Below are 24,222 nucleotides of genomic sequence, written 5' to 3'. Positions count from 1 at the left end.
GTACGCTGTTAGGCGCCGTGTCATAAGTCCTCCAGATATTCATGATTTCGGTCAATTTTGTGTGAATTTCAAGGAATTGAACAGAGGAAGCGATCCCCAAAGGGGATTCTCGATAGGGTGAGAACTGGCAAAAATGGCCGTACCAGTTCTGCCACGGCACGTGATCTGGGCGTCTATATCCCCAAAGAGTTATATAATACCATACCATTGCCTGTACAGATCGGCATCCTTGAACTTGGGCCATGTATGGGAGGGTTCAGACACTATCGTGTCGTGGGATAACGGCTCTATGGAGGTTCCTTGGGCTTGCACTTCCATCTGTGCAGCCTGGTAAGTCACGACAACCGATTCGAGCATACTGCCAAGTCACGTGACACATAAGCGCGCGCTTAATCGCGTACAAAAGTGGAGGCGTTTAAGTGAACTGCACCATAATTGCTGCCTGAACTCAACCCTGGATTTCGGAGGTCTTCACCCTACAACATATCAACGACATGAACGGTTGCAAGTTGTGACGGAACGCCGTAGGTACATTGCTTGAGGAGCCTCCTCAGATATTGGCGGTCACCACGGAGGCGCGCAGTGGCACAAGCGTATCAATGGACCAGTCTGGTCCCCCACCGCTCCAGATCATTGCCGTCCACGGAGGTGCTGGATTTCATCCCAAATCGACCGATTTAGAGGTCAAACATGCGCTGCGTTTGTGAGTCCACACACAGGAACAGGGACTTGACTACTGACACGCAGTTGTAGAGCATGTAGCCGCGCTATCGAAGCATTCACGCGCGAACGCGGGGTCGCGCTGCCTGCCGTATGTGAAGCAATATCTGCTCTAGAGGAGGATGAATGTCTCAATGCTGGTGCGTATGACTGCTCGGTAGTGCTTGCGCATGTTCTCTCACGTGTTTGTGCGCCCTGACCAGGCTACGGTTCCAATCTGACCCTCCGCGGTACTGTGGAATGCGACGCCTCCATTATGGATGGCCGCAACGGTAATTTTGGCGCTATCGGTAGCGTTTCAGGTCAGCCTACACATTGAGGCTCATGCTCTGGCAGCTCAGAGATTTGTGCTTCTAGGTGTGAGGTACCCTATCAAACTAGCGCATGAGGTCCTGCTATACTCGCGCAAGCCGGACCCTCTTGGTCGCACCCCACCGCTGTACGGTTCTTTATGATTCTAGGCGCGATTGTCGCTCAGAAGAATGCCAGCTTACTGGTCTCCTCTGGCGCGTCGGAGTTCGCCGAGTCATATGGACTACGATGCCCACCTCAGTCAATGGTTTCCCGTCGAGCGCAAGGCGAATGGGTCAAGTGGAAGAACGAGCTTGACGCCGCGAAGTCTCGTCTATCCGAGGACTCGCCAGCCACCCCAGGTCAGGATGCGCCTCCACAGTTGCAGGTCGACGGCCTGCGCGATAGACAGGACACCGTGGGCGCTGTCGCATGCAACGCAGAGGGCCACCTAGCGGCTGGCGTGTCAAGGTAGCCCGCCTTCGTCCTACCACCCGCACCGGAAACTCACTGACTCGCGCCCAGCGGCGGCTTACTGCTCAAGCTTCCAGGACGAGTCGGCGAAGTATATTCCTATTTTCTCCCATAATTTATCCGTTCATCCTATGCTGAGAGTAAATGCTCCCTGCTTCACGTCCAGGCAGCTATCTATGGTGCAGGATGCTGGGCCACGCACAAGACGGCGTGCAGCGTATCAGGTTAGTCTCGCGAACCCTCGCCCCTGGCGCTCCACTTATCGTCTGCCTCGCTGTGCGGCGTTTCCGCGAACCCCTCTCAACAGGCGCCGGAGAATACATCACCAGAATGTCCCTCGCGCGCGCCCTCTGCGAGGCCATTGAGGCAGCCGGGGACGATACAGACACTCACGAGGTCCTCCAACGCGTTCTCGGCGAGGACTTTCTCCGTACGTCTGCGGATTGCGCCTACGCGCCGAGCCCTTTTTCGGTTTGTGGGCGTCGCCCGGCTTACGTTTTCTCCACGCTATTTCCGCGACGGCGTAATGGCAGAGCTATGCTCGGATAGGGGCGAGCCGTCTCCACAGGCGGGCGTGCTGCTTCTAGTGAAGGAAGAGCGCTCCCGCGACGATAGCGCGAACGTCGGGCACGATAGCGACATGGACAGCGACAGCGACGGCAATGGCGACGATAGCAACACCGACAAATCCGATCGTGGCGGGAACAGCCACGGGGGGCGTCCCGCTTTCAAACGTAGGTCGCGGGCTGTCGCGTCTGCCCGCCCGCGAACGTACGCTGATCCGTATGCTGAACACCTGCCCCGGCCTCTCCCTCTGCTGCCTCTACAACCGCCCCTCGACACAAACGAATGGTACTGGAAGCTCGGCTCTGGTGCGCTTTCACAACGGAGAGCATGGCAATCGGGTATGCGACGACCTTGTCCCCGAAGCCCAGCGTACGTCCAGCGAGCGCACACTACTGCGCAGGCTGCATAACATGGGGTTCACTGACTGCTTGTGTCGTTGACTCTTCTCATACAGACTGTCATCCTTCGCCGCCCGCCTCGGGCTCCTGGGAGGGAGAATAGTCCATCTGTGTACATCACGGCGCTGCCGTTGAACTATTGAGATGTCGGACGCTGACAGGACAAGGGGCTCAACACCTGCGGCCTGAGGGCTTGGACGTAATACGTTGTGCGTCTGATAGCTGGCCGCTGTCTTGAAAAGTACCATGTATGTACTAAGGTCCGATACCAGTGCTAGGTTATACGTCAACGCGTATGCGCTAGAACATGTCTTTAATCCGAATATCGGCCTTCTACTTCTATACGACGATCTATCATTTCTCAGAACAAAAGCGCAGGGCGGTGCCTATGAATTTGTAGAAGGTGCTATAGTACGTACATACGTGCGTTCCACATACCCATGTCCAGTCTATGTATCCCATGAGCCGCAGCATTACAATCACCGCCGGTCCATGGGTTGCAGCGAAGCACGGCGGACCCTGTACGTTCCCAGCCATTCCCAGGCAACCACCATTGACAATGAGTGAGAACGCGGAAAATGAAAACACGCCATACCCATGACACCAGCACCGTCACGTCCGATATCCATATCTGACGCCCAACCATCGGTGTCGGCCCCCATGCTCTTGTTCGGAACCTCGTCCCTTGGCATCAAGCCAGTTAAGTCCGACCTCCTGATTGAATCGGTACAGCATGAATGACGGATATATCCGACTTGACAGCGGCAGAGGTAGAGGCAGTCGGTGTCCGGTGACCAAACCCTCAACAATTCTCAACGGGAATACCGTTACGACAAGTATGACGCAGGAAAAGTCGCAGATTGTACAGGACCGACTACCCGGGTCTGGGTAGGGCAGCACCGTTCTTCTGTGTCAGTGGCCGAGGAGTCCCTGGAGTCGATGGCGTGGTGGCGAGCGGACGCGACGCATTGAGTCGCTGCAGCGTCTTAATTGGAAACTTCGTCCTGGGGAAATGTTGCCACGGATTCAGTTATCAGGATACTCCGCAGCTAGCAGTGGAACCAAGTAAGACCGGGCGAGAGGTGGCGAGAGCGGGCCGAGTCGCTGCGCTCGATCGAGCGTCCATCGGGAAGAAGCACGGAAGGAGTATGCGGAGATATGTCGTGGAAACTCACCGGCACGTCGAGCAGACTGGAACGGGCTGGCAGAATACTGTTGGACAAAGTTCAATCGATGAGCGCCGTAGTCTTGTCGGCGATGAGAGGGGAGCTTACTTGACAGGCAGACGGAACAGACGAAGCCGATCTCGACTATGCGCTTGTGACAAAAACAGGCGGCGCGGAAGTCTACTCTATCTTGGGTAGGCACCGAGATCAGCTGGCGGATGGCAGGAGGGGGTAGGAATGACATCTGTACATGATGAGCGCATGATGAGCGAGCCCGCCGCTTCGACGCAAGGAAGGACTGCATACCATCATGTACTGGAGTAAGGCATCGGTCCGTTCGATTTGTACGTATGCGCCGCCAGTGAGGTGAGCTGCCTGTTGCAGGAAGACGTTCTCGGCTCCGAATACCTTGCAAACATCTATTGTGACTTTCTAGGGTGGAACGGAGGTTGGTATACTTGCGTTGCCGTGAAATATCCGCAAGACGAGCGGTACTCACTAGCTTCTGCGCTGAGAATATGGAATTCATGATGGGAATATACGTAGAGGATTGATCTGGGGACACTGAAAGCACCAATATACGTGGGTCGATGGATATGGTTGCTCCCTCCGTTCCTTGTGCAGAGGCCGATACTACGGAAATTGTCCTATTGATGTCTGCGCACCTATTAACACATGATGGGCACAGATGGGCAAGACAGGCGAGGACTCACAACATAGCGCCTTAGTTAGGCAACCGACAAGGCCTATCGGCTCTGCAACCAGACCATGTTCACAACCAGACACGAACGGAGGCGGCAAAGTGCACTTGCTCACCTTCTTCCTCTGTAACATCGTAGGAGTTAAAACGCTCCGCTATTGATGACATCACGGTCGAGTCCAGCGTCTTGAACGGGCGATACGTGTTGGGATCTGTAGCTTCGGTGGTTGCCGTCATGATTTCTCCGGTGGATGAATACAGCATCACACTACATGCGATGAATTACAGGCGTACGCGCGCAAGGTAAACTTGCGAACCGATTCGCGAAAGGAGCCCAAGGTACGCACCTCTGCCCAGGGAACGCACCAAAGACCGCTAACGTGTTCTCATCCTTGCATGCAATATGCGCGTTCAGAAACGCGAGTAGCTGCGATAAGAATGTTTGAAGGTGCAGACCAGGCGGGGCTGTAGACTGAGCGCAGAGAGCCCATTGCGTCGGGGAAAGGTCCACGATCACGCTCAGATGAGAAGGCTTGTCCATGACGTTTGGGGCGTGTTTTAGCGACGACTTGAGATATCCCACCGCGGCAAGCAACGAGGGAGTCGTTAGTGATATTTCGACGAGGATCTGACGGCGTCGTCGCACGGTCTAGGAAGAGCTCATGACCGGGGCTGGTCAAGGTTGCGCCCAATTTGCGCCACAGGCGCGTACGCACGGGGCGTCCTTGACGCGCAGGCGCCCGCACCGGTCCATCAGACCGGGCGACTAGTTCTAAAATGTCGCTACGTTGGCAGACAAGACATGGTCCTTCACGTATATCGGATGTTTTTGGAACAGGCACCACAGTGAATGAAAGCAGATCATACTGAATTGCCAGTCCAACCTATCTCGTATATCGGGAGGGGAACTACCAATACTTCGGACTCGTCACTGGAGTTTCCCATCCATCTCCAACACGGGCCGCATATCAGGAACGGGCTCTCGCCCAACCTAATATCTCCTACCACAGAATACACCGCTGGAACCTTGGTACACACCCGGCAGTTGTCGCACAGGGGAGGGGTGATTTGAGTGGTAAGCGGGTACCCAACGGGAGGGTCCGATGGATGACGAAGACTGCACGGATAAGATCAGCACACAGAGCAGCGGGTAGCGGGACTAGAGCTCACCGAATAGTAGTAAAAGTGAAGAAATGCTCGCAGCTGCCGGCGTGCAACAGCCAGTAAGGTTCGTTCAGCCGCACTGTCAGAGAAGACAACTTCGTGTCATGCATCGGTCCACCTTTCGTAAGGCTAGGTCGTTTCTCTTCGGGCAGTGACTGCAGCTGTCTGAGCACCTTGCTGCTTAAACTCAGCCGCTATCCCATGCGGGAATTGAAAGGCCTGTGACGTACTCCGCATAATCATCCTCGCTCTGGCAATCTCCGTACAGTACGTCTTCTATGCACACAGCCGCCCCCGTGTCGTCGTCGACAGCCATATCATCACCACTTCGCCGAGACCTGTATCCTGTCACCGTACCGGTCTCATCACGAGTCTCATGAGGTATTTCTTTTGACGTGCATGGAATTGCCTCGAACAAGTCACGGAGCGATTGCGACGATAGCAGGACGTGCTGGGAAGCCCGCGAGAGAATCTTCTGTCCCCAGGACAATCGATTATATACTGTAACAGATAGCAGAGCATCGTGGTCTCCGGCAGCAGACGTGGGCCCAACACCCAGGCTCTTCTGTAGTAGTGGTCTTGAGAATGGAAGCGGAAGAAGGATTCGTGAGTACTCACAACATTGATCAATGTGTTATGGTCTTGCTGCCTCGTTGGCCGAATGAACGATGCAGCATGAATCGTCAATCTGTGTAGGTTGGAGTCGGTGAATTGGCGACTGACAGGACCAAGTGGGGTGGGCTACTCACGGCCAACACCGTAGATGGATTGCTTCGTGCTTCAGTCGCAAAGCCGTGACTCCTGGAGCCTCGGCTCCGGGGTCGGCTAATGTGGTTCTCTTCCGCTTCTTCCGGATGGGCTCGGCGGTTTCGTATATCGCATGGACTGTCGCCTCGTGCGTTCTCCTAATATGTCCCATTAGTTGAGGGTCACGGATCGTATCTTCGAGCATAAGGCGGAGGTCATCCACGCTATCCTGGTTGAAGTGCATAAGTCATTCGCCTGGGATTGGGGATCGACGTGGTGGCAGGCGGAGATGACGATAGCACTCCGTGGAGGATGGGTGAAGTGGGGAAGACGTACCGACACTCAAGTTCGATCTTCTCTCGTTCATCCTGGGGAAGGGATGTCCATGACGTTCTGATGTCCTCTGGAAGTGCGGCTGCGGACTGGGAGAATGCTGGTATGGGGTTATCCTCCTCGGAACCTCTCTCCAACTCTTTGGCTGCATCCAGGAAGTCGGACACCTCGATTGGCTCTGAGGGCGGGCCAATGTATGCTTCATGCGCCTGTCCAGCGGTGAGGTTCATCCTTGCACCCGCGATGCCAGTCGAGCGTTCGTGGCTTGCGTTGGGGACGGCGGAAGTCCAGATACCCGCGCGCGACGCGTCGGTGGCGAGTATATGTCGCGTGTCTTCGCCGACGACGAGCACGCTGCAAGACGGAACACGAATTCCGTTGCGTAAGTCTTGGCTCGGCCGATATAGGCGAGTGCCCCGCGGGGACGGTGGTTGTATCGCTGTGGAGGATGGAGGCCAAGTTCCGGGGGAGGCGCCTTCCCGGTTGCGGGACATACTTAGCCGGCGCCGTTCAACGCGATCTTGTCCTCCTCCACGTCGCCCTCCATGCTGTCCACGGTTCGTCGCTCGCTGCCTCAGACGTTGCGCTCGAGGGCCCCGGTATCTCGCATCCAGACCGCCGCTATCTCTTCAATTAGCCGATCCACCGGTCCGCTTTCCCAGCAGGCACTTCGTCCATCTACTTCTGTCCCCCTCAAGCCCGCCCACTCTTTCGTTCGCACCATGTCTGCTCACGCCGAGTCTGCTGTGCGTCCAGAGCCGGACCAGGTCCTCCAGGACATCGCCGATTATGTGCATAACTACAAGATCGAGAGCCCCCTAGCATGGGAGACCGCCCGACTCTGTTTGATTGACACCATCGGATGTGGCCTGGAGGCGCTCAGGTTCCCCGCCTGCGCGAACTTGCTGGGTCCGGTCGTGGAGGGTACTGTGGTCCCGAACGGTGCGTGCACATGTGTTTCCTGTATTTTTAGTGCAGCACCGAGCTTTCTGTTGCATAGGCACAAAGGTGCCCGGCACGAACTACCAGCTCGACCCTGTCCGTGGTGCATTCAACATCGGCACCCAGATCCGGTGGTTGGACTACAACGACTGCTTCCTCGCTGCGGAGTGGGGACACCCCTCGGACAACCTCGGTGCCATCCTTGCCGTCGCTGACCACCTCGCCCGCAAGGGTGAGCCCCTGACCGTGCGCGATGTGCTCGAGTCCATGATCAAGGCGCACGAGATTCAGGGTGGGCTCGCACTCCTCAATTCATTCAACCGCGTCGGGTTGGACCACGTCGTCCTTGTCAAGGTTGCCAGCACTGCGGTCGTCTCCAAGCTGCTGTAAGTAGCTTCTGATTAGCCCCCAAAGTTATAGAAAGTCGGCGCTGACTGCATGTAGCGGCCTGAGTCGCGCTCAGACCATTGACGCCATCTCCCACGCCTGGGTGGACGGACAGTCTCTGCGCACTTACCGTCATGCGCCTAACACTGGTTCTCGAAAGTCTTGGGCCGCCGGCGACGCTTGCTCCCGCGCGGTCAACATTGCCCTTCTCGTCCAGCGCGGCGAGAAGGGTATGCCCTCCGTGCTCACTGCGAAGACCTGGGGCTTCTACGATGTCCTCTTCAAGGTACGTCATTGTGCGGAGGGGCTCTTGCAGGCGATCTAATTCCACGCGACAGAGCAAGCCCTTCGAGTTCCAGATGCCGTTCAGCCAGTACATCATGGAGAACGTCCTCTTCAAGATCTCGTACCCAGCCGAGTTCCACGCCCAAACTGCGGTCGAGGCAGCGCACATTCTCCATAACAAGCTGAAGGCGCTCGGCAAAACTGCTGACGACATCAAAAGCATCCGTATCCGCACGCAGGAGGCGGCTATGCGCATCATCAACAAGAAGGGTCCGCTAGACAACTTCGCCGACCGAGAGTGAGACATCGATGCTTTCATCACATGATCGCGTAAGGCTTAGTAGTGTACTTCCCCTCTTCTAGCCATGACATCAACTACATGGTCGCATACCCGCTCATATTCGGCGAGCTCACCTCCGAGTCATACACAGACGAGGCCGCGAAGGACCCTCGCATCGACGCCCTCCGTGCCAAGATCACCTGCGTCGAAGACAAGCGGTTCAGCGTCGAGTACCACGAGCCCTCAAAGCGCTCCATCGGTAACGCCCTTCTCGTCGAGCTCAACGACGGTACCGTCCTGGACGAGGTCGAGATCGAGTACCCGGTCGGTCACAAGCGTCGCCGGGAGGAGGGCACCCCTCTTCTGCTCCGGAAGTTCGAACGCCATATCGCTCCCCACTTCTCCAAGGAGCAGCAAGCGCAGTAAGTTCCTTTGCGCCGCCTTTCCGCTTGTCGACTCTATGCTGATGCGCATGGCGTCCAGAATCCTCAGCACGGTCAACGATGCCGAGGCCCTTAGCAAGCTCCCTGTCGACCAGTTCACCAACCTCTTTGTGAAGGCATAAGTGTTACGCGTTGCATTCTTCTCATGAATGTACTATACCACAAGGGAGCACCGATTTGCTACCTCAGACAATGGAGCTTGATTGACCGTGGCGTACTGTCGTTCATCCCCGCATCCACGCGCGTAGAATGTCCGGGACAAGCCTCACGATATCCCCGAGCCATCGGTAGTCAATCCTACCTTCCTCACTGGGGTTCTTGCAGGGCTGATCGTCGTGCTATGACGACGGCTATCATGTACGGAATTCTGACGGAGAAGCGTCGAAGCATTCCCAGAAGCCAATAGAGGCCCGTCTGCGCAACGTGCTGCCCACGCGGTATCATCGAGGACAGCGGCGCAGTGACTGGTGATGCTGGTTAGTACAGCGCCCGATCCAGACGAGCGCTTTTGGCCGTCCAGTTGGTGAGATATACATGTTACGAGAGCGGATATTTCTGTTGTGCTACGCCTTACGGATGCAGTGAGGTAATTTGGCGGCTACATGGAAGACTCGAGGTATACGAGTCATATCATCCCGCAATGTCATGCACAAGAGCCACGCTCATACGTGCCCCTGCACCCTGATTGCCAAACAGCCTCGCTCTAGAGGATTCCCGGTGAACATGCCTTGCCTCCTGACGATCATTAGACCTGTAAGTTGTCAGAAAGGGTTCTGCACACCATCGATATCGCAGGAATGACTCCAGCAAATGCGCCCGATGAGGCTATATACACGCAGTGCCGCGCGTGTGTATGGCAAGTTCTAGCACTGTACGTACACATTATGCCAACCCCCCGCGGGTTCCTTGTGTCAGCTTACTCTCCTTGGCATAGGCATAATATAGAACCAGCGAGGGCTTAGGTGTATACATTGCGTTTGGCCTCATTCCGAGGCCCTGATCCTGTGCAGTGGCGTAGAGTGTGATGTTCTCTCCATTCCTCGCCCACTGGCTAGGCTGGGACACCGCACCGTGACCTTCAATCCACCTAATTGTTCGGATCAGCTTGCGACGTGCCCAACCTCGTGCACGACGAACAGAACGCTGTACGTCATGGAAAACTCTCTGGTTTGTCCATTAGGCCTTGCTTGGTATCTTATGCACGAAGTTTGATGTACAGATTGAGGCTGAGGGTTCTGTTCCTCAGTACATCGGAGGACGGACGCGAGCCCCGCCGGCCAGGACACCAGCTGGTCCGACCTCCCCTGCAGGGTTGGTTGGGGGTGCGCAAAAATGCGCTCGCCGTCCGGCATATCGTGAGGAAGTGCCTGTGGCTGGGATCAACAAACGGACGTTTCCAGCGTCCGTTTTCGTTGAGAAGTGCCGCATGACGCTGCTGCATCATGATGGCGGAGAGGTGCACGGGCTGCGACGGGTGATACGCCGTGTGGGCGCATTGCGTCCATGACCACGGCGACGTGGCTTCTGGCCTAATTATGTATGGAGATGAGGTTCTTGCGCCCGAAGCCGCATCACGTTGGTCGGGCCTACCGTTTGAGGTTCGTCCACCATCAGTCGAGGCAGGTGCTGCGGCGGGGCGCTCGGGTCGATCATGGTCTGTTTCAGCGAGACCAGACGGTTCCGAAATCATCGGAATACCGTGCATAGAGAGCGTTCTCCATCGGTGATGGCGATAGCTGTTAGTCGTTGCTTTCGGCAGCTACAGGCTGGCTTTGTTTCTACTTTCGACGGTGCTATGGTGCGACGGGGTGGATGAGGCATGCCCCGACTCCCAGACGGAGTACTGCTGTCGTTACTGTCGGTGGATACAGTTGAATATCTGATAATGAATACTCTAATAATGAATATCATCTCATAATGAATAGGTCGAGGGCTCACCGCATGGGCGCTTCACCGCCAAACCTGCATCTCATAATGCATAAATCCTATAATGAATAGAAAATCGGTCGAAAACGGGCCTACCGACATTATTCATTATTAGATATTCAACTGTACGAAGATGGGCTTGGCGCGTCGTAAGCGGTGACGCAGGGGGCTGCCTTTTCCAGCGCTTTTAGCATCTGACGATCCAAGGCCCCTTAGACTTGTGGACATATCGATGTCCAATTGAATAGCCAAAGTACAAGGCTGCCAACTTGTTCGTCATAGCGTTTTGAGCCCTATAGAATCCGCAGCCGCGGGGTGTACGGCCCCCTAACGAGCATGTGGGAAATGCAAGGGTCGTCCTTCCAGGTCGTGGGGCGGCTCGCAGCGGCCACGTGCCCCCAGGTTTCGCGTCGGTCAGCTGTTTGCGGAGTGCGCCGGCTTCATCTCCCGCCGGGCAACTTGGTGAGTTTTCATGACGTTTGGTTTGATGTTTCAGATTGCTCTATGCCGAAGATGTGCATGGGAGGATTGATGTCTTGCTTAGCTGCGCTTCTACGCTGGTTGGGAGAGGAAAGCAATGCACCTCTGTAGATCCCGCTGCGGTCAACCACTGTGACTATCACGGTGATCTACCTAAACGCAACTCGCCACGTTGGCGTAGATGACTGCAGATACGTGTAGGTGCTCTGCCAAGTTGTCTGGTTGCACGGAAGCCAGATGCAGTGAGCCTATCAAGACCGTCCCGAGAGCGCCCCCGATGATAGGGCTTTCTACCGTGGCATAGCATGGCATCCTGGTATCATATTGACTGACGAGATCAGCCATACTTGATTCTGAGACCGACTGCAGTCCTCGCACCCTCTGCAGGTCCCAAAGCTTCCAATCTATCCATACGGAGGGCCTGAGACAGTGCTGTGATCATATTCAGGGTGGACGTTGGGTGTGAACGACAGCATATGATGGTCCACGTGAAAGCAGATACCGTTGAGCAGCTTTTTCGATGCGCCTGGCCATACGTATACACGACGATGGTTGTACATACTCACCTCCCAAACATAGGGAACTTCTTTTTGCTAGACGCAAGCGCTCAATAGGTGAACCTCATTGATAAGGTGTGAAGGTGTCCGAGCGCTCCAAGAATTGGCACGACGACGCGGCATTGGTTCCCCTTACTCCATAACCAGGGGTTCAGAAGACGGCATCGTTTCGTCTTGGTGGATCTCTTGCGAACCATTGGCAACTGCTATAGTACATATGTCGCTCAGCCAACGCTATTAGGAAGAGCGGCGCAACCGCCTCCGCGCGGCTGGGCCAGCTTCGCACGCGACGCGAGTGCTTGCCGACTGGTGTTCTGTGTGACCGGCAGCGGCCGAAGCGATCCGACGTGGCATTGGAAGCCGGGGAGATTCACGGTCAGCGAAAGGCTCAGCAGACTGCGCCGCCTAGGCCTTCGATCCTCTCTCTTCAGGCCGCAGGACGACGACCGCATATGCGCGCCTGCGTGCGGGTTACCTCCGGAAGCATTTGTCCCGCGAAGGTTCGCGCGAACGCCTGCTCACTGCCTCTACGATCTCTAAAATTGATAGGCGAATTGCATGCGATGTCACTGCTTGAGTAGCGAGAGGGTACCCGTGCCCGATCCGCTTGACAGGTGCAGAGGCTGGAGGACAGATGGTCGGCGTCCTCGCGAGCGTATGCGAGGCCGCGGGCGTGCTTTGGTCGGGGCCGAAGAGGCAGACCGCTCACCCGAAGGACCATTCAGTTCCTGGGCGGAGAGACTCGCTGCAAGGCACGTTGCTTCGGTCGCGGCCGACTCTGCCATGCACGCTTGCGAGTTCTTCGCGTCCTGCCAAAGCGGATAATTGTTGAGCGTCGAGCCAAGACTTGATTAGTGGTTTATATTGCGCGCGCTTTGGGGCCCAGCTCTGCAGATATTCGTGATGCTGCTAGAGTCAAATGGTCAGGCTTTGCCGCGTATATGATCTTATTGAGTTCTGCAGTGCTGAACATAGTAGGCGCTGGACGAGCTCGATGCACCGGCAGAAGGAAACCGACTCGGAGCGCCGCAGGCACTTGACCCAATTCTGCGCCTACGTAGCTTGTACAAGACCTTGTTCGCCTTGCCTTTCCTGCACCATCTTGGAACCACGTTCGACCAGCGTTCTTGCAAGTATTGTGACAGCGACATCACGTTTCATCCTTTCCTGAATTCCCAGCATCGAGCCCCGCCGAGGTATCATGGCTGCGGTATACGTACCTGTTGGGGAAGAGGCCGGAAGCCTTGACGCAGGAGTGCATCGTTTTCCCAAACACATTGCCCACATGAAGGGATGTGTCAGACTGTACGTAGCTGGCTTGCGAATCCCCGGACATGCACTACAATAACGTGGCCCGGCAGGTCCCGCGAACTACGTATGCAAACCAGACTCATCGAGGGTCGAATAGTCGGCGTACACGGCGCGTGTGGTGTACTGGTTGCCTTCCGTCAACCTTATGGCCTCTCGGAGAAACCCAGCTAGGTTTGAGCTGGGTCCCTCAATAGACTCAGCGGCCGTAAATTTCAGAGCGTCAGCCATACTCCGCGTTCTCATTGACAGTGGATGGGAGATAGAAGCAGTGATTTACGTTACCCGCCCGAGGAGTCTGTGGACCGCCCGTCGATAGTGAAAGGTGCCGGTCCACATCATTCCCCGCGAAGCATCCTGCTGGCGGGTGCATGTCAAATGGGTGTCGTAATATCAGTTATTCGTCTGCGGCGTCGTGTTGGAAAGGGTTTGACAGAACTATCGCCAGCATTTAAACACCGGCCCCTTGACGTCCTTGGTATCGTGAGGGAGCGTCAGCGTATGGATGCCGGTTCATGCGTTGCATGCGCATCTCCGCATGTGCGAAGCCTTGACCGCGAAGACGAGCGCAGGGTATCTTGATCGAAGAGCTTCGTGGCGCAAGGAATGTCTATTCGAATGGGGCTCCCCGAAGGTCTTCCGGACGGTACATAGAGAGATATGCCGAGGCAGCGGACGAGGTGAGAAGATTGCGTGCTATCAATTTCCAGATGAGGCAAGCGGGACACGCCGGTGAATTCAGCGTGATGACCCTGCATCGTATGAGGTACTTGGGGGATGGGCCAGAAGTTCTGGTCAAATGCCAGCTCTCATCCCATCAGAAAGCAGTCCATCCTTTTCACACAGGCCTGACTGATATCCACTAACGGGGGCTTGCGGACGTCTTGAGGCCCTTTCACCCTCAGCCCGCACCAAGCATATGCTCGGCTGTCCGGAGCGAGGCAATAGTATTGTACTACGGACGTATCACACGCCTTACAGAGTGCCGCGAGCAGACGTCAGAGAAGGGCACGAGGGCGAAGGAAGGCGCGGTTGTGTGGACCTACATCCTCATATGATAAGTGAACATAATGAAATCAGACGTGAGCACAACGCATGTGGCGTGCGGCGGGCGCCATGGAGTGACTAGAGAGAATGATGGTGTTTCGTGCGTGAGAACGGAGAACAACGGTGGAGATAATCCTCTTTCCCTTCAGACACATGGCGGAGGTCCCGGAAGCTCAGAAGCTCCCCTATGGGAGAGTCCGGGCAGCTTCTGGGGAGCGGTACGTTATGAATTTAGCTATCAAAGGTAATGGCTACACCGGGACGAAGGTGAGCTTAGGTCTCTGGCCGCACTAGCACGGTGATCTGAGCGGGCGGCGGTCCACACCAAGAGCTTTGGAGCATGGATACGGGTCGATGACAATCAGGAGGATGAAGAGCATGCTTTGCATACTGGAGTGCAAGCGAACCAACGTTTATCATCGAGCCCAGCGAGCTGGAGAGCCTGAGGAAGCGCGGCACGACAAGCTGGGGCGATGGTGCTGATGTGCACAGTAACCCTAATTTAGGCTTCAAGGTGCACGAACAATTTTTCCGGCGGCCCACGCTAGTCCCTTCTCTTCTGCGTTTCGCCACGACGCAGGAGCCAATTTCTAGGGCCAGTCGCCGCCTCGGCGCAGATCATCAATGAGGCATCAGACCCTGACCTTGTCATCGCGGACAGCTCTCGATTTCTTGTCCGGCGCCTGGGCAAAAGCGCATTCCAATCTTTGCCCTGGGTCGTCCTGTCGCAACGGATCACGCAGGCAACGTCGTGGACGAAGGGACGAATGGGACTAGGCAATGGGGCGGTGGAGCCGTCACCAACGGAGTCCGCCCCCGAAAGGAGGGACCAAAGAAAACCCACAAAAAGACGAGAAAAAAGAAGAATTTATTCATTAGCCGAGAGGATTCTTCCGTGACGGCGCAGACATGCGACTGCAACGACCGCACAACGAGATCTCCAATCGGGGATTCCAGGCCCGATTTGCCATGATCCGCAACAACAATCAACAGAGGTCTCCTTTTCTCGACACTCCCATGCACAACCTCTCCCATTTCGTTTTTAAACCATGGACGTTCCCCATCATGTCTCCCGTCCTTACGAGTCCCCTCCTCAACCATACCCACTGATGGCCGACAGTCTTCATTAGTGAGTACTCTTCTATTCATCCTTGCACTTTTCCGTATCTCACCACCTGATTCTAGCCCCGCGACCCCAACCCACCATTACGTTCCTAATGCATACTACGCTTCCCAAATGCACGCAGGCGCTGCCCACATGCATGTGGTTGCACCATCCACTGTGCGTCAAGACCCCGCGTCCCAGCGCAAGCGTCCCAAGTACACTCGTAGCAAGACTGGCTGTCTGACCTGTCGTGCGAAGAAGATCAAGGTGAGCTTATGCGCTGGTGCTCGTCGCGTGCTCTTCCGCTCACACTCGGATGTAGTGCGACGAGACGAAGCCTACTTGCGTGCGTTGTAGTCATGGTCAGCGGGAGGTACGTGTTTCATCAGTCTGGACGCGTCGTTGTCGCGTTTGACACACTAACGCTCATGTAGTGTACCTGGCCGGAAGGCGTCCCGACTCGCAAAAAGCCCACGCCTCGTCGGGAGCCTCCTTCCCCCATCGATGGAGTGGAGACGCGACCTTCGACGGCAGGCTCGTCAGGCGTGTCAGAGGCCGCTACTCCTCCCACGCGTGGTCCGACCCCTCCACGACGTGGCGAGCCCGTGGAGATGGGTATTCCTCCTATGGTGTCTCGTCGCCACAGGTCTGTGTGCATCGTCTACTCTAACCATTCCTTATTCTTACACGTACGTTTGCAGTGATCCTCATCTCAATCTTCCCGTCGCCGTTAACGATAATCGTCGCTCTGCGTATGTTTCATGTGTCAGTACGGTGCTCTTCGTATTGACCATCCATTCCAGCATGAACACAGTTCCGACCTCATCTCATGGATACCCTATGCATCATAATAATACCCATGCTCTTCCTGCTATTCCTGAAATTGCTGCATCTTATACCAATCAACATCAATACCTCCACAGCTACCCTTCTCATCACTATTCGCAATCGCATTCTAGCCACCTTCCCCGCATCACGGCCCATCATGACATTCCTCACTCCCGCGGCACAGAGAGCTCCTCTCCTGATTCCCAGTGGTCTTCCCCTCAACTCCTGACACCGGTCGACCCGATCGAGCCCTACGTGAGTCAAGCAGGCCTTTCTGTCATGAGTATCTCCTAACCATCCTGCTGTGTTCTAGTTCCCGACGCCTCAGGAGAGAAACCTGGTGGGGTCTTCCTCGCACGCTACGCATCCCGTTAGATATCAATGAACGAGTGTTTTGTTTTGCTTTCCAAAGATCCGTCATTACTGCGACAATGCGCTTAGCATAATCATGGCCTACCCGTCTGAGAACCCTGTGTTGGCCGCTAACTTTCAGTTCATTTTCGACGGCGTGCGAGGTACGGACTCCGCTGTTGAGTCGCTACGCTTGGCATTGCTCGGCGTCGCCGCCGTACACCAGTCGTTCCTACTCTCCCGAAGCGGCGTGTCGTCACTTGCGGCCGACGAAGCCTTGCACGTTGCGGACACGTTCCGTGCAAAGTCTCTGCATCAACTCACGTCGGCATGCGCCACACCAGAGGGAGCCCACAATGATGCGGCCTTGGCGGCGACAGTTGCGATTGCTCTCATCGACGTGAGTGATGCAGTCCGCTTCTTGCGTGATCGTGAGTCAGTGAGCGCCTGCATATGCAGATCTTCTCGGGAGGACGACACTGGGCAAAGAGTTTGGACTTTGCGAAGAGCTTGGTGAAGTCGCGAGGTGGACCGGGCCTGCTGTTGGCGCGGAGCAGAAGGCACAAGACCAATTCTGTGATTGGCGTGTCTCGTGCAAGGCTGCTGCTGGAGATAGTAGCCGTATACGAGCTCTTCGGTAGCTTTCCCTGATGTGATCCTCCGTTCCGGCATACCTTGCTGACATTCATGCTCCACGCAGGATGTCTCGCGCAAGGCAAAGCGCCTAGTCTGCTGAACATCGATTGCTGGTGGTCCGTCCAACACCCTTTTCGGCTGCTGATACTCTTTGACGCTGTCCTGCAAGGTTGACTAAGACGAACGCTCATGACAACGTGTCCTACATTGACAAGGTGTTCGGCATGTCAAGGGAGTTCATCTTGGTCCTCGCCGAGGTGCGACGAGATGGCTGTCCCTGGCGCTGTAAACATTGTTCATTCTAACTGGTTCTAGGTCGCAACATTGGTCGCGCGTGTTCTTTGCCCCTCTGCATCCACGATAACGGAATTGTCTGAGAGCGGGGACCTGCGGAGCGATCATGATGCTCAAACCCGAGTCGCGGAGAAGCTCTACAGATCCCTCGAAAACTGGCGGAGCGTGGCCAGCAACGTTCATGAGCGGGTGCTAGCGGGCAACTGCGTATATCGGCATGCAGCTCAGGTTCGTGCTTCGTCGAAAAGATCGGCGCGTTTGACTTGGACTGACGCTGACGTGCGCTTGGCGTATCAGATACTCCTGCTCCGAGATGTACTGAAGGCGCCTCCTTCAGACGCGCTAGTGCAAGAGCATGCGAACACGATTCTGACGCTCTGCATGGATTGCTGCCAGAACAGAATGGGGGTAGAGTAAGTGATCCATCGCCCAATGTGCCCGCCTTACTTTGCATCTGACGATCATTGGGCAGTCTCACTTGGCCTGTCATCATCGCAGGGACACAGCTGTATGGCATAGATCGTGCGAGAGTTCTATCTATCTTCGAGCTGTTCAGGTGCGAAACAAGCTTCTTCTCCAACATTTCAACAAATCTGACTCCCGCGCTCCGTCGGCCCGAACACCTGTATCTGCAGGACGCAATGTAATAGTGCTTTATTTGTGTCGCCCCCAGTCGAGGGTACTCATACGTACCGATATTGTCCAGGCTGCTATGAGATTGAGACGTCCGAACTCATTGTACGGCAGGTGAGGACTCTGCATGTAACGTAGGTTGTGACATCTCGTTAACTCCTATTGCATTCACAGGTATGGGAGCGGCTCGACACGAACCATCCTAATGCAGACTGGCGCTCGGTAATGCGGGATAACAACCTCGATGTTCTCATTCTCTAGTTGTCTTTTCAGTGTTCTCCGTGCTGGTTTCCTGTATAGAGCGGTGTTTGTAAGTTAGACCGGGCAGCTTCAAGGCATTGACTGTATGTTTAGTATCTAGATCGTACATCTCTGATCTTCCTTGGCCTAGGGCAAAGTCATGGAACATGTACTAATCGTCCCTCGACCCTCTGCCAGAACTTAACAATCTCCAGCCCACCATGCTCAGCGGCTCAGCCACTTGTGATCGCAACGAGGTACGTCCCATCCTACAGCGAATTTGCAAGCCCCAGGGTTTGTGTTCGCCGCGCGTCCAGGGAGGCCTCTTTTGCGAGTTACGCCAGCACCTTTAGTCGTGTACGGGAAAACCGCAATTGGGATTCTCCGAAGATAGAGTCGCTTTCGGACTAGGCATCGGCCTCCTCCCACGATGCCACGACCCTTGGTACTCTGTCCGGGCACGGGGGACGCGCGTGCAACGCATTGTGTCTAGAGGGGACGTATCGACGCCGTGTGGCTCGCATTCTAGGCAGACTTTCCGGATATCCTAATGAGATTTCCTATCGGCGTAGGAATAAACTGTATAATATGGTTCTGGTGGGTAGACGTCCTTCTGAAACGTTCTCCGGCTTCGTTCTTCTATAGGGACCTGCCCAATGCGTCAAGATCTGATAGAGGCCCCCAGAAGCGCTGGTATGCCTCGTCGCCACGGCTATCTCAATAACGTATGGTGGGTCGATTCCTCATCCGTGGGCGGCTCCGCGCTGGAAATTTTCTTCTATGTTACGCGTAAATGAGGGAAACTCGCCTTGCGCAAAGAGCCCGAATCCGAGCCACTACCTGTCCCTGCTTAATCGGAGGACTGTAGAATGCAGTCCCTTCATATCGTCGGGCTGCTCGGCTCAGGACTCGGACTGCTCTAAAGGAGTGGTTGCAAGGTTATCACTAGGGATGGTCTCGCCGGTCACTCTCCGCAGCCTTAGGTGCCAGCCTGCCGCCACATGCCACGCCCAGTCCCATGACCATGGCGGGCGACGGATAGGTGCGACCTAGAAGTAAGATCTCCTTCATCGCGCCGCACTCCCAAGATAGAAGTTCCAGGTGTTTAGCGTAGGTACGGATAGTCGGAGTCAATACGAAGGGCCGATAGGTATCATGTTCAGAACATAAGTTATGGCGTAACGGGACGCTTCGTCGAAATAAGCAGTAACAAACTAACTTGAAAGCCACGAGTACCATGATGTCCCTTCTCTTTCAGAGATCTCCGCCAGGCGTCGCGGGAGGCACTCGGCTGGTTCAGTCCATCCTCGAGACAGGGCGCCAAAGTTCTGGGTGACATGACATGTGGCCGGTGTTCACCGCCTTTTGAGAGGACAGGTAAGATCACGGGGGCCGTATAATGAATGGGGACGACAGCAATGTTTCAAATGCGTGGGCAGCCTTAATTGAGCGCTAACGTGCATGATGATGACGCGAGATTGTTTAGTCCGCAACTGGCAGGAGACACCGTGACGTCGATGTCAGGCCTCCGTGGGACCATCGTGGCATAAACTACGGTGGTGTGAGACAGCATGAAGTTTCTTGGAAGGCATAGAGGCCTGCGCTTACCACCAAACATTTCCGTACAATGTGAAGAGAAGGTAGCCGTAACAAGGGCTAGCAGTGGTATAGGTTTGTGTGGCGACAGACAATGTGTACTCACTTGCGTGGAGGCTTGCAACAGGGATAGTTTGGTAATAACGTAAAGTGGAAGCACTGTGAGGTTGCTTCGCGTCACATTCGACACACACCCACACCAGTGCGTCAGACGTCAAACCTTCCACAAATTCCGCCGGTGCAGGTCGGTCGACGGGCCAACTCGTAGATATGTAAAGTTCTCATACTTACGCGAAGAAGCGTCGGCCTGTAGTAGGGTCCATACTATCGGTGTGTGTCCCTCTCGTACAGAATTGCCTTATGTACAGGACTAGGTGGGACCGCAAGAGAGAAGGACCTGCCCCTTGGTAACATAAGTACCTTGAGTGCTTATGATGGACACCTGCTGCCTCCGGATTTGAAGCTACCAATACTGATAGGACCAAGCACATCAATGTCTCTCAATGGAGAGCTACGTCAATGTGACACAGACTATGGGCTTGGCAGGCGGGCTTGATGTAGGCTCAGGACAGCACAGGGAGCTTGAGGGAAAGACCTGCACCTGACGACGCGTAGGATCGTCGAGAGTAACGAAGGCTCAACGCAAGGACGACAAATGGCTGTGCCAGCTGGCAGATGGAGTCAAGTACATGCCCCTGGCACCAATTCTTGACGGCGTGGTGAAGAGATATCATATTGCGCTTTGGAGTTACACTCACTGCGGCATAAGAGCGCTCTAAAGGGGTTCACCCAAGGCCGCCGAGCATCACCGTAACTGCGCAAATGCGCGCGAGAAGGGGAGGGGGCCTTCCCAATCATCAGTACCTCCAATAACAGTATAATGATCGAAGCCGGGCGAGGCAGTCCCGCCCAGCGTGGTCTGGCTTCGGGCGGGATGGGCTGGCACAGATCCGGTCGCCACGATACGGGCGCGAGCATTGGCGCGGTCGCCCAAAAGAGGACGTAAACTGAGCGGGCCCGAGCTTGCTCGATATGTACCATGTTGTCAACCCGATGCGCTCGGTCCCGAAATGAGGCCGGATTGGATTAGGGCTTCCACAAGCTTCACAAATTGGCTGCGCCTACTGATCGGGCTGTTGCGGTTTATCCTGACAACCGCTCCTGCGATTGTGAGAGACAGGGTCTTGGCAAAAAGCACTGCTCACCTGCTTACTAGTGGTATTCCTCACCTACGCAGTAACCATGCATAGGTCTGCGAGTGGGAATTGACGGATGTGCTGTGTACTATTTGGTGGTGTACCGGCCGAATGCGCCAGCGGTGCGTGTCCTCTCTCGTAGGATCCGGGAAGGTACTAGAGAGGGCGTCAGAAGTCAAATGTCCAAAGCCTAGGTGCGAAGGTTTACTTGTCAGACTGCAGCGAATGTCTGATGCCCAAGGAGACTTCCGCACGGAGAATAGCGCCTTCGCTGCGTACGATGTCGTTTCCACTCCTTAGAACGCAAGCAGAGTAAGGTCAACGTAACGACCTGACTTAGACGTAGCCATGTACGCAGCGACACGGCGAACGACGTTCAATCACCCTTGAGTGCAGCCAAGTTCTAACAGTAGACGACGGATGCCGCAGTTGCATCGCATTCGGCCATTCACCGATACCTCCAATTGGGCACGTTGAAGACGGAGACGCTTTGAAGCCAGGGATGTAGTGACATGTGTAACACGGAGGTGAGATGCATTTTCAGACTGGGAGACATCGATGCACAAGACGCTCGAGAGCCGGGTACAATCCCAGGGCGTAATGGCCCGGCGGCATGCATGAGCACATACGTTCTGGTACATCGGACACAGTACAGAACGATTCCCGCTCGCCGCGTCAGACAGCCCCGATAACCTGAGACCATACACAGGGCTCTGACGCGGTCGCGTTCAGAAGTTGCATTGCATATCAGCATAATCGCAGGACCTCCTAGAGCGAGTGTCTGACAGGCTGAAACTATGGCTGAGGCACAGTCAACGGGCCACAAACCCGTCCGCCAACCGTGAGAGGCCCGGAAGAGAGGGCAAGTATGCTCTCCCACAGTGCAGCAAGCCCTGCGGTGCATCATTTAGTCCGTTAGAATGGTGCCAAGCTTGGGTCAGCTCTTCACCGCCATAGCTAGGGCCACAACATGTATGGGAAGGCGCAAGGTGCACTACAAGAGTGAACGCTCACTGGCAACGTGGACGTATCCTGCATGACCTTTGATGAGTAAGACCTTATCCCATGGTCCTTTCCCCATGCAGCGTGTCCCATGAGGGACTGAGAAGCGAGTTCTAGTACTGCGCATCGAGGCGCGTGCGACTGCGTCTCTGCTCAGGCGGCCCAGGAGCCCTGTTACATCCGTTCGTCGCTCGGCATCGCCTTCTCTATGTTGAACCTCTTCCCACTGCGCACGGTACCAGCACATACGGCCTCAAACAGCCTCTCTGTATGACACTGTGCAACGCGCTCAATAGCAGCCGACGGAGGATCAACAATTTGACTATCGACCAGCGACCGACTGCTTGGCAAGCTTCCGTGCAAAGCAAGGATGGCATGATATTTGTACCTTGTGCTGACGAGAGTATGTGGCTGAGAAATCGTAGGCAGCTGCGGAACGGGCCCGCGAGGCGAACTTTGGCTAGCAGCGCGGGCTTGGTACGTCAGCACCCCGCGTCATATGCCGACCTCAGCATGAGCGTCGTCCGCGTCTGAATGACTGAGAGAAAAGATGTGTCGAGAGACTGGATGCGAACCTGATCGTAGCGCACGTGAATGGCCGTCATAACAAGGGCCGGTGGCCCAGTAGAACGCCGAGGCGGGTAAGTTGGTCGACGTCGAGGGAAGAGTAGCCACCAGTAGAGTGGTGTGTACGGTGTTCGCGTGTAGTGTGCTTGCTGCCGCGCAGCCCGTCTTCCGCGAAACCGCCTGTCGCATCAAAGCTGATAGCTGGTTTCGCGGTCCCCGATACCATGTAGTCTGCAATTCTGTTTTGGGAGAGGCCGTCCGCTGGTGCGACGTCGGCCATCTGTACGATCGCCAATAATCCCATCGGCGGACCATGTCTGCTATCTGCACAGGTGAGATGAGGTCCGATGGCCGTCCGTAGTCCTGGGGCTTCCCGCTCCGAGGACTGTCACCGTCCCGGGTGGGCGATAACGGAGGATCTGCGTGCCAGACATGAGCCTTTCGAGATTTGGCCTTCTCAGCGTACCTCAACGCCAATACAGCCATAACTGATCCGTCTGCCACGTCTCGTTTCGACGTGCGTACTATGTGCCGGCGGAGGCGTTGACTCTTCAGGACGTGCGAGCCACCATTCCGGGTCGGGGGCGAGAGCCTACAGATATCCAGCATAGTCCATCATGGCGCGTCTCAACGCGCTAGGATGACCCTCACAATTCCATGCGCGCTCGAGCCCGCCATCGAGAATGCAAGAGTAAGGTCTATAGTGGTTCCGGACGGTGCCTCGGCGAGGCGCGGCGACGTCGCTCCAGAGATAGCAGCTTGGTCCGGGACTTCTATGGTGCAATCTGGGTCAACCGCCATATTCTGAGATGGACGATGCGGTAGACGTCCGTAGCAGCGGCAGCAACGACCTCCTAGAAGGCGGATGCGATCATCGAGGGTGCAGCTACAGCACAGAGCTGCGGTCGGCGTCCGCGCTACGGTGTTTCGAGCGCTAGACATACGCATGACATGCGTGCGACATATGACGCGCTCTAGCTGGGTGACTCGGACGAGCGATGTCGAGGTACCGTGTACGGGACAGGCCCCGCTCAGCCTACCGACAATGCCGCATTCTGTGTCAGGGACTCGACTGACAAACAGTCGTATGTATGTGCTAGGAGGTCCCGTGCAAGGAGCATCATACAACGTGATCTCTACAACCCCGCGCACGGTACCCGTGCAGGAGCGTCCCAGAAGCCGGCAGCGCAGGGACTCCGAGGGCCACACGCCGCCATAAGTTATAACGTTCCCCATGCCATGGTCCCGGTACCACTCCGACGACTTGCTGTGAGTAAGGGTGGCGAGCGACCGCACGTGCATATCCGGCGCGGATGTATTGTGAGCGTGGGTGACTCAATTCCGAAGGCGACGTGCTGATTAGACATATGCGGTGAGCGGCGCTCGCGCTCGGTCCACACATCGTCCTCGGTTCTGATGCAAGATGGAGAAGGTGCCGTTGGACACTGGGCACTTGGCAGATAGATGGGAAGCACGACGGTCGGCGACGATGAGGGGCAACATTGGTATTTGAGTTCAACTGACCGCGACTCCGTGCCTCGGGAGAAGCGAGATGGATT

General features: G+C 55.7%; 6 protein-coding genes across 6 annotated transcripts; 3 read left to right on the top strand and 3 right to left on the bottom strand.

Annotated features, from left to right (window-relative positions):
- Positions 1-599: 599 nt before the first annotated feature.
- DICSQDRAFT_143975 (N-terminal nucleophile aminohydrolase) lies at positions 600-2,593 on the top strand (the record flags this gene model as incomplete). Its single annotated transcript, XM_007361892.1, has 11 exons — positions 600-703; positions 754-860; positions 924-1,022; positions 1,078-1,159; positions 1,210-1,482; positions 1,537-1,576; positions 1,652-1,709; positions 1,793-1,915; positions 2,019-2,219; positions 2,348-2,421; positions 2,507-2,593. The coding sequence occupies 11 exons, from the start codon at positions 600-602 to the stop codon at positions 2,591-2,593; spliced, it is 1,248 nt and encodes a 415-aa protein (XP_007361954.1).
- A 731-nt stretch (positions 2,594-3,324) lies between these two features.
- Positions 3,325-4,857, bottom strand: DICSQDRAFT_51192 (transcription factor Tfb4; the record flags this gene model as incomplete). Its single annotated transcript, XM_007361891.1, has 8 exons — positions 3,325-3,454; positions 3,626-3,662; positions 3,725-3,860; positions 3,923-4,048; positions 4,116-4,273; positions 4,330-4,371; positions 4,433-4,584; positions 4,664-4,857. 8 exons carry the CDS (start codon positions 4,855-4,857, stop codon positions 3,325-3,327), a joined length of 975 nt encoding a protein of 324 aa, XP_007361953.1.
- Positions 4,858-5,177: 320 nt separating this feature from the next.
- DICSQDRAFT_50534 (uncharacterized protein) lies at positions 5,178-6,471 on the bottom strand (the record flags this gene model as incomplete). The annotated part of the gene is made up of 5 exons (XM_007361890.1): positions 5,178-5,433; positions 5,487-5,657; positions 5,711-6,045; positions 6,099-6,168; positions 6,230-6,471. The coding sequence occupies 5 exons, from the start codon at positions 6,469-6,471 to the stop codon at positions 5,178-5,180; spliced, it is 1,074 nt and encodes a 357-aa protein (XP_007361952.1).
- Positions 6,452-7,054, bottom strand: DICSQDRAFT_166358 (uncharacterized protein; the record flags this gene model as incomplete). The annotated part of the gene is made up of 1 exon (XM_007361889.1): positions 6,452-7,054. The coding sequence occupies one exon, from the start codon at positions 7,052-7,054 to the stop codon at positions 6,452-6,454; it is 603 nt and encodes a 200-aa protein (XP_007361951.1).
- Positions 7,055-7,282: 228 nt separating this feature from the next.
- Positions 7,283-9,019, top strand: DICSQDRAFT_124537 (2-methylcitrate dehydratase; the record flags this gene model as incomplete). Its single annotated transcript, XM_007361888.1, has 6 exons — positions 7,283-7,502; positions 7,561-7,888; positions 7,947-8,175; positions 8,228-8,472; positions 8,538-8,876; positions 8,938-9,019. 6 exons carry the CDS (start codon positions 7,283-7,285, stop codon positions 9,017-9,019), a joined length of 1,443 nt encoding a protein of 480 aa, XP_007361950.1.
- Positions 9,020-16,560: 7,541 nt separating this feature from the next.
- Positions 16,561-18,508, top strand: DICSQDRAFT_132897 (uncharacterized protein). The gene is made up of 10 exons (XM_007361887.1): positions 16,561-16,899; positions 16,959-17,136; positions 17,200-17,251; positions 17,305-17,392; positions 17,451-17,657; positions 17,727-17,842; positions 17,902-17,985; positions 18,065-18,072; positions 18,136-18,176; positions 18,237-18,508. The coding sequence occupies exons 1-10, from the start codon at positions 16,597-16,599 to the stop codon at positions 18,321-18,323; spliced, it is 1,164 nt and encodes a 387-aa protein (XP_007361949.1). The 5' UTR covers positions 16,561-16,596; the 3' UTR covers positions 18,324-18,508.
- The last annotated feature ends 5,714 nt before the right edge of the window (positions 18,509-24,222 follow it).

Source organism: Dichomitus squalens (assembly GCF_000275845.1).
Source record: "Dichomitus squalens LYAD-421 SS1 unplaced genomic scaffold DICSQscaffold_3, whole genome shotgun sequence".
NCBI lineage: Eukaryota > Fungi > Basidiomycota > Agaricomycetes > Polyporales > Polyporaceae > Dichomitus > Dichomitus squalens.
This window is presented reverse-complemented; position numbering and strand designations above follow the sequence as displayed.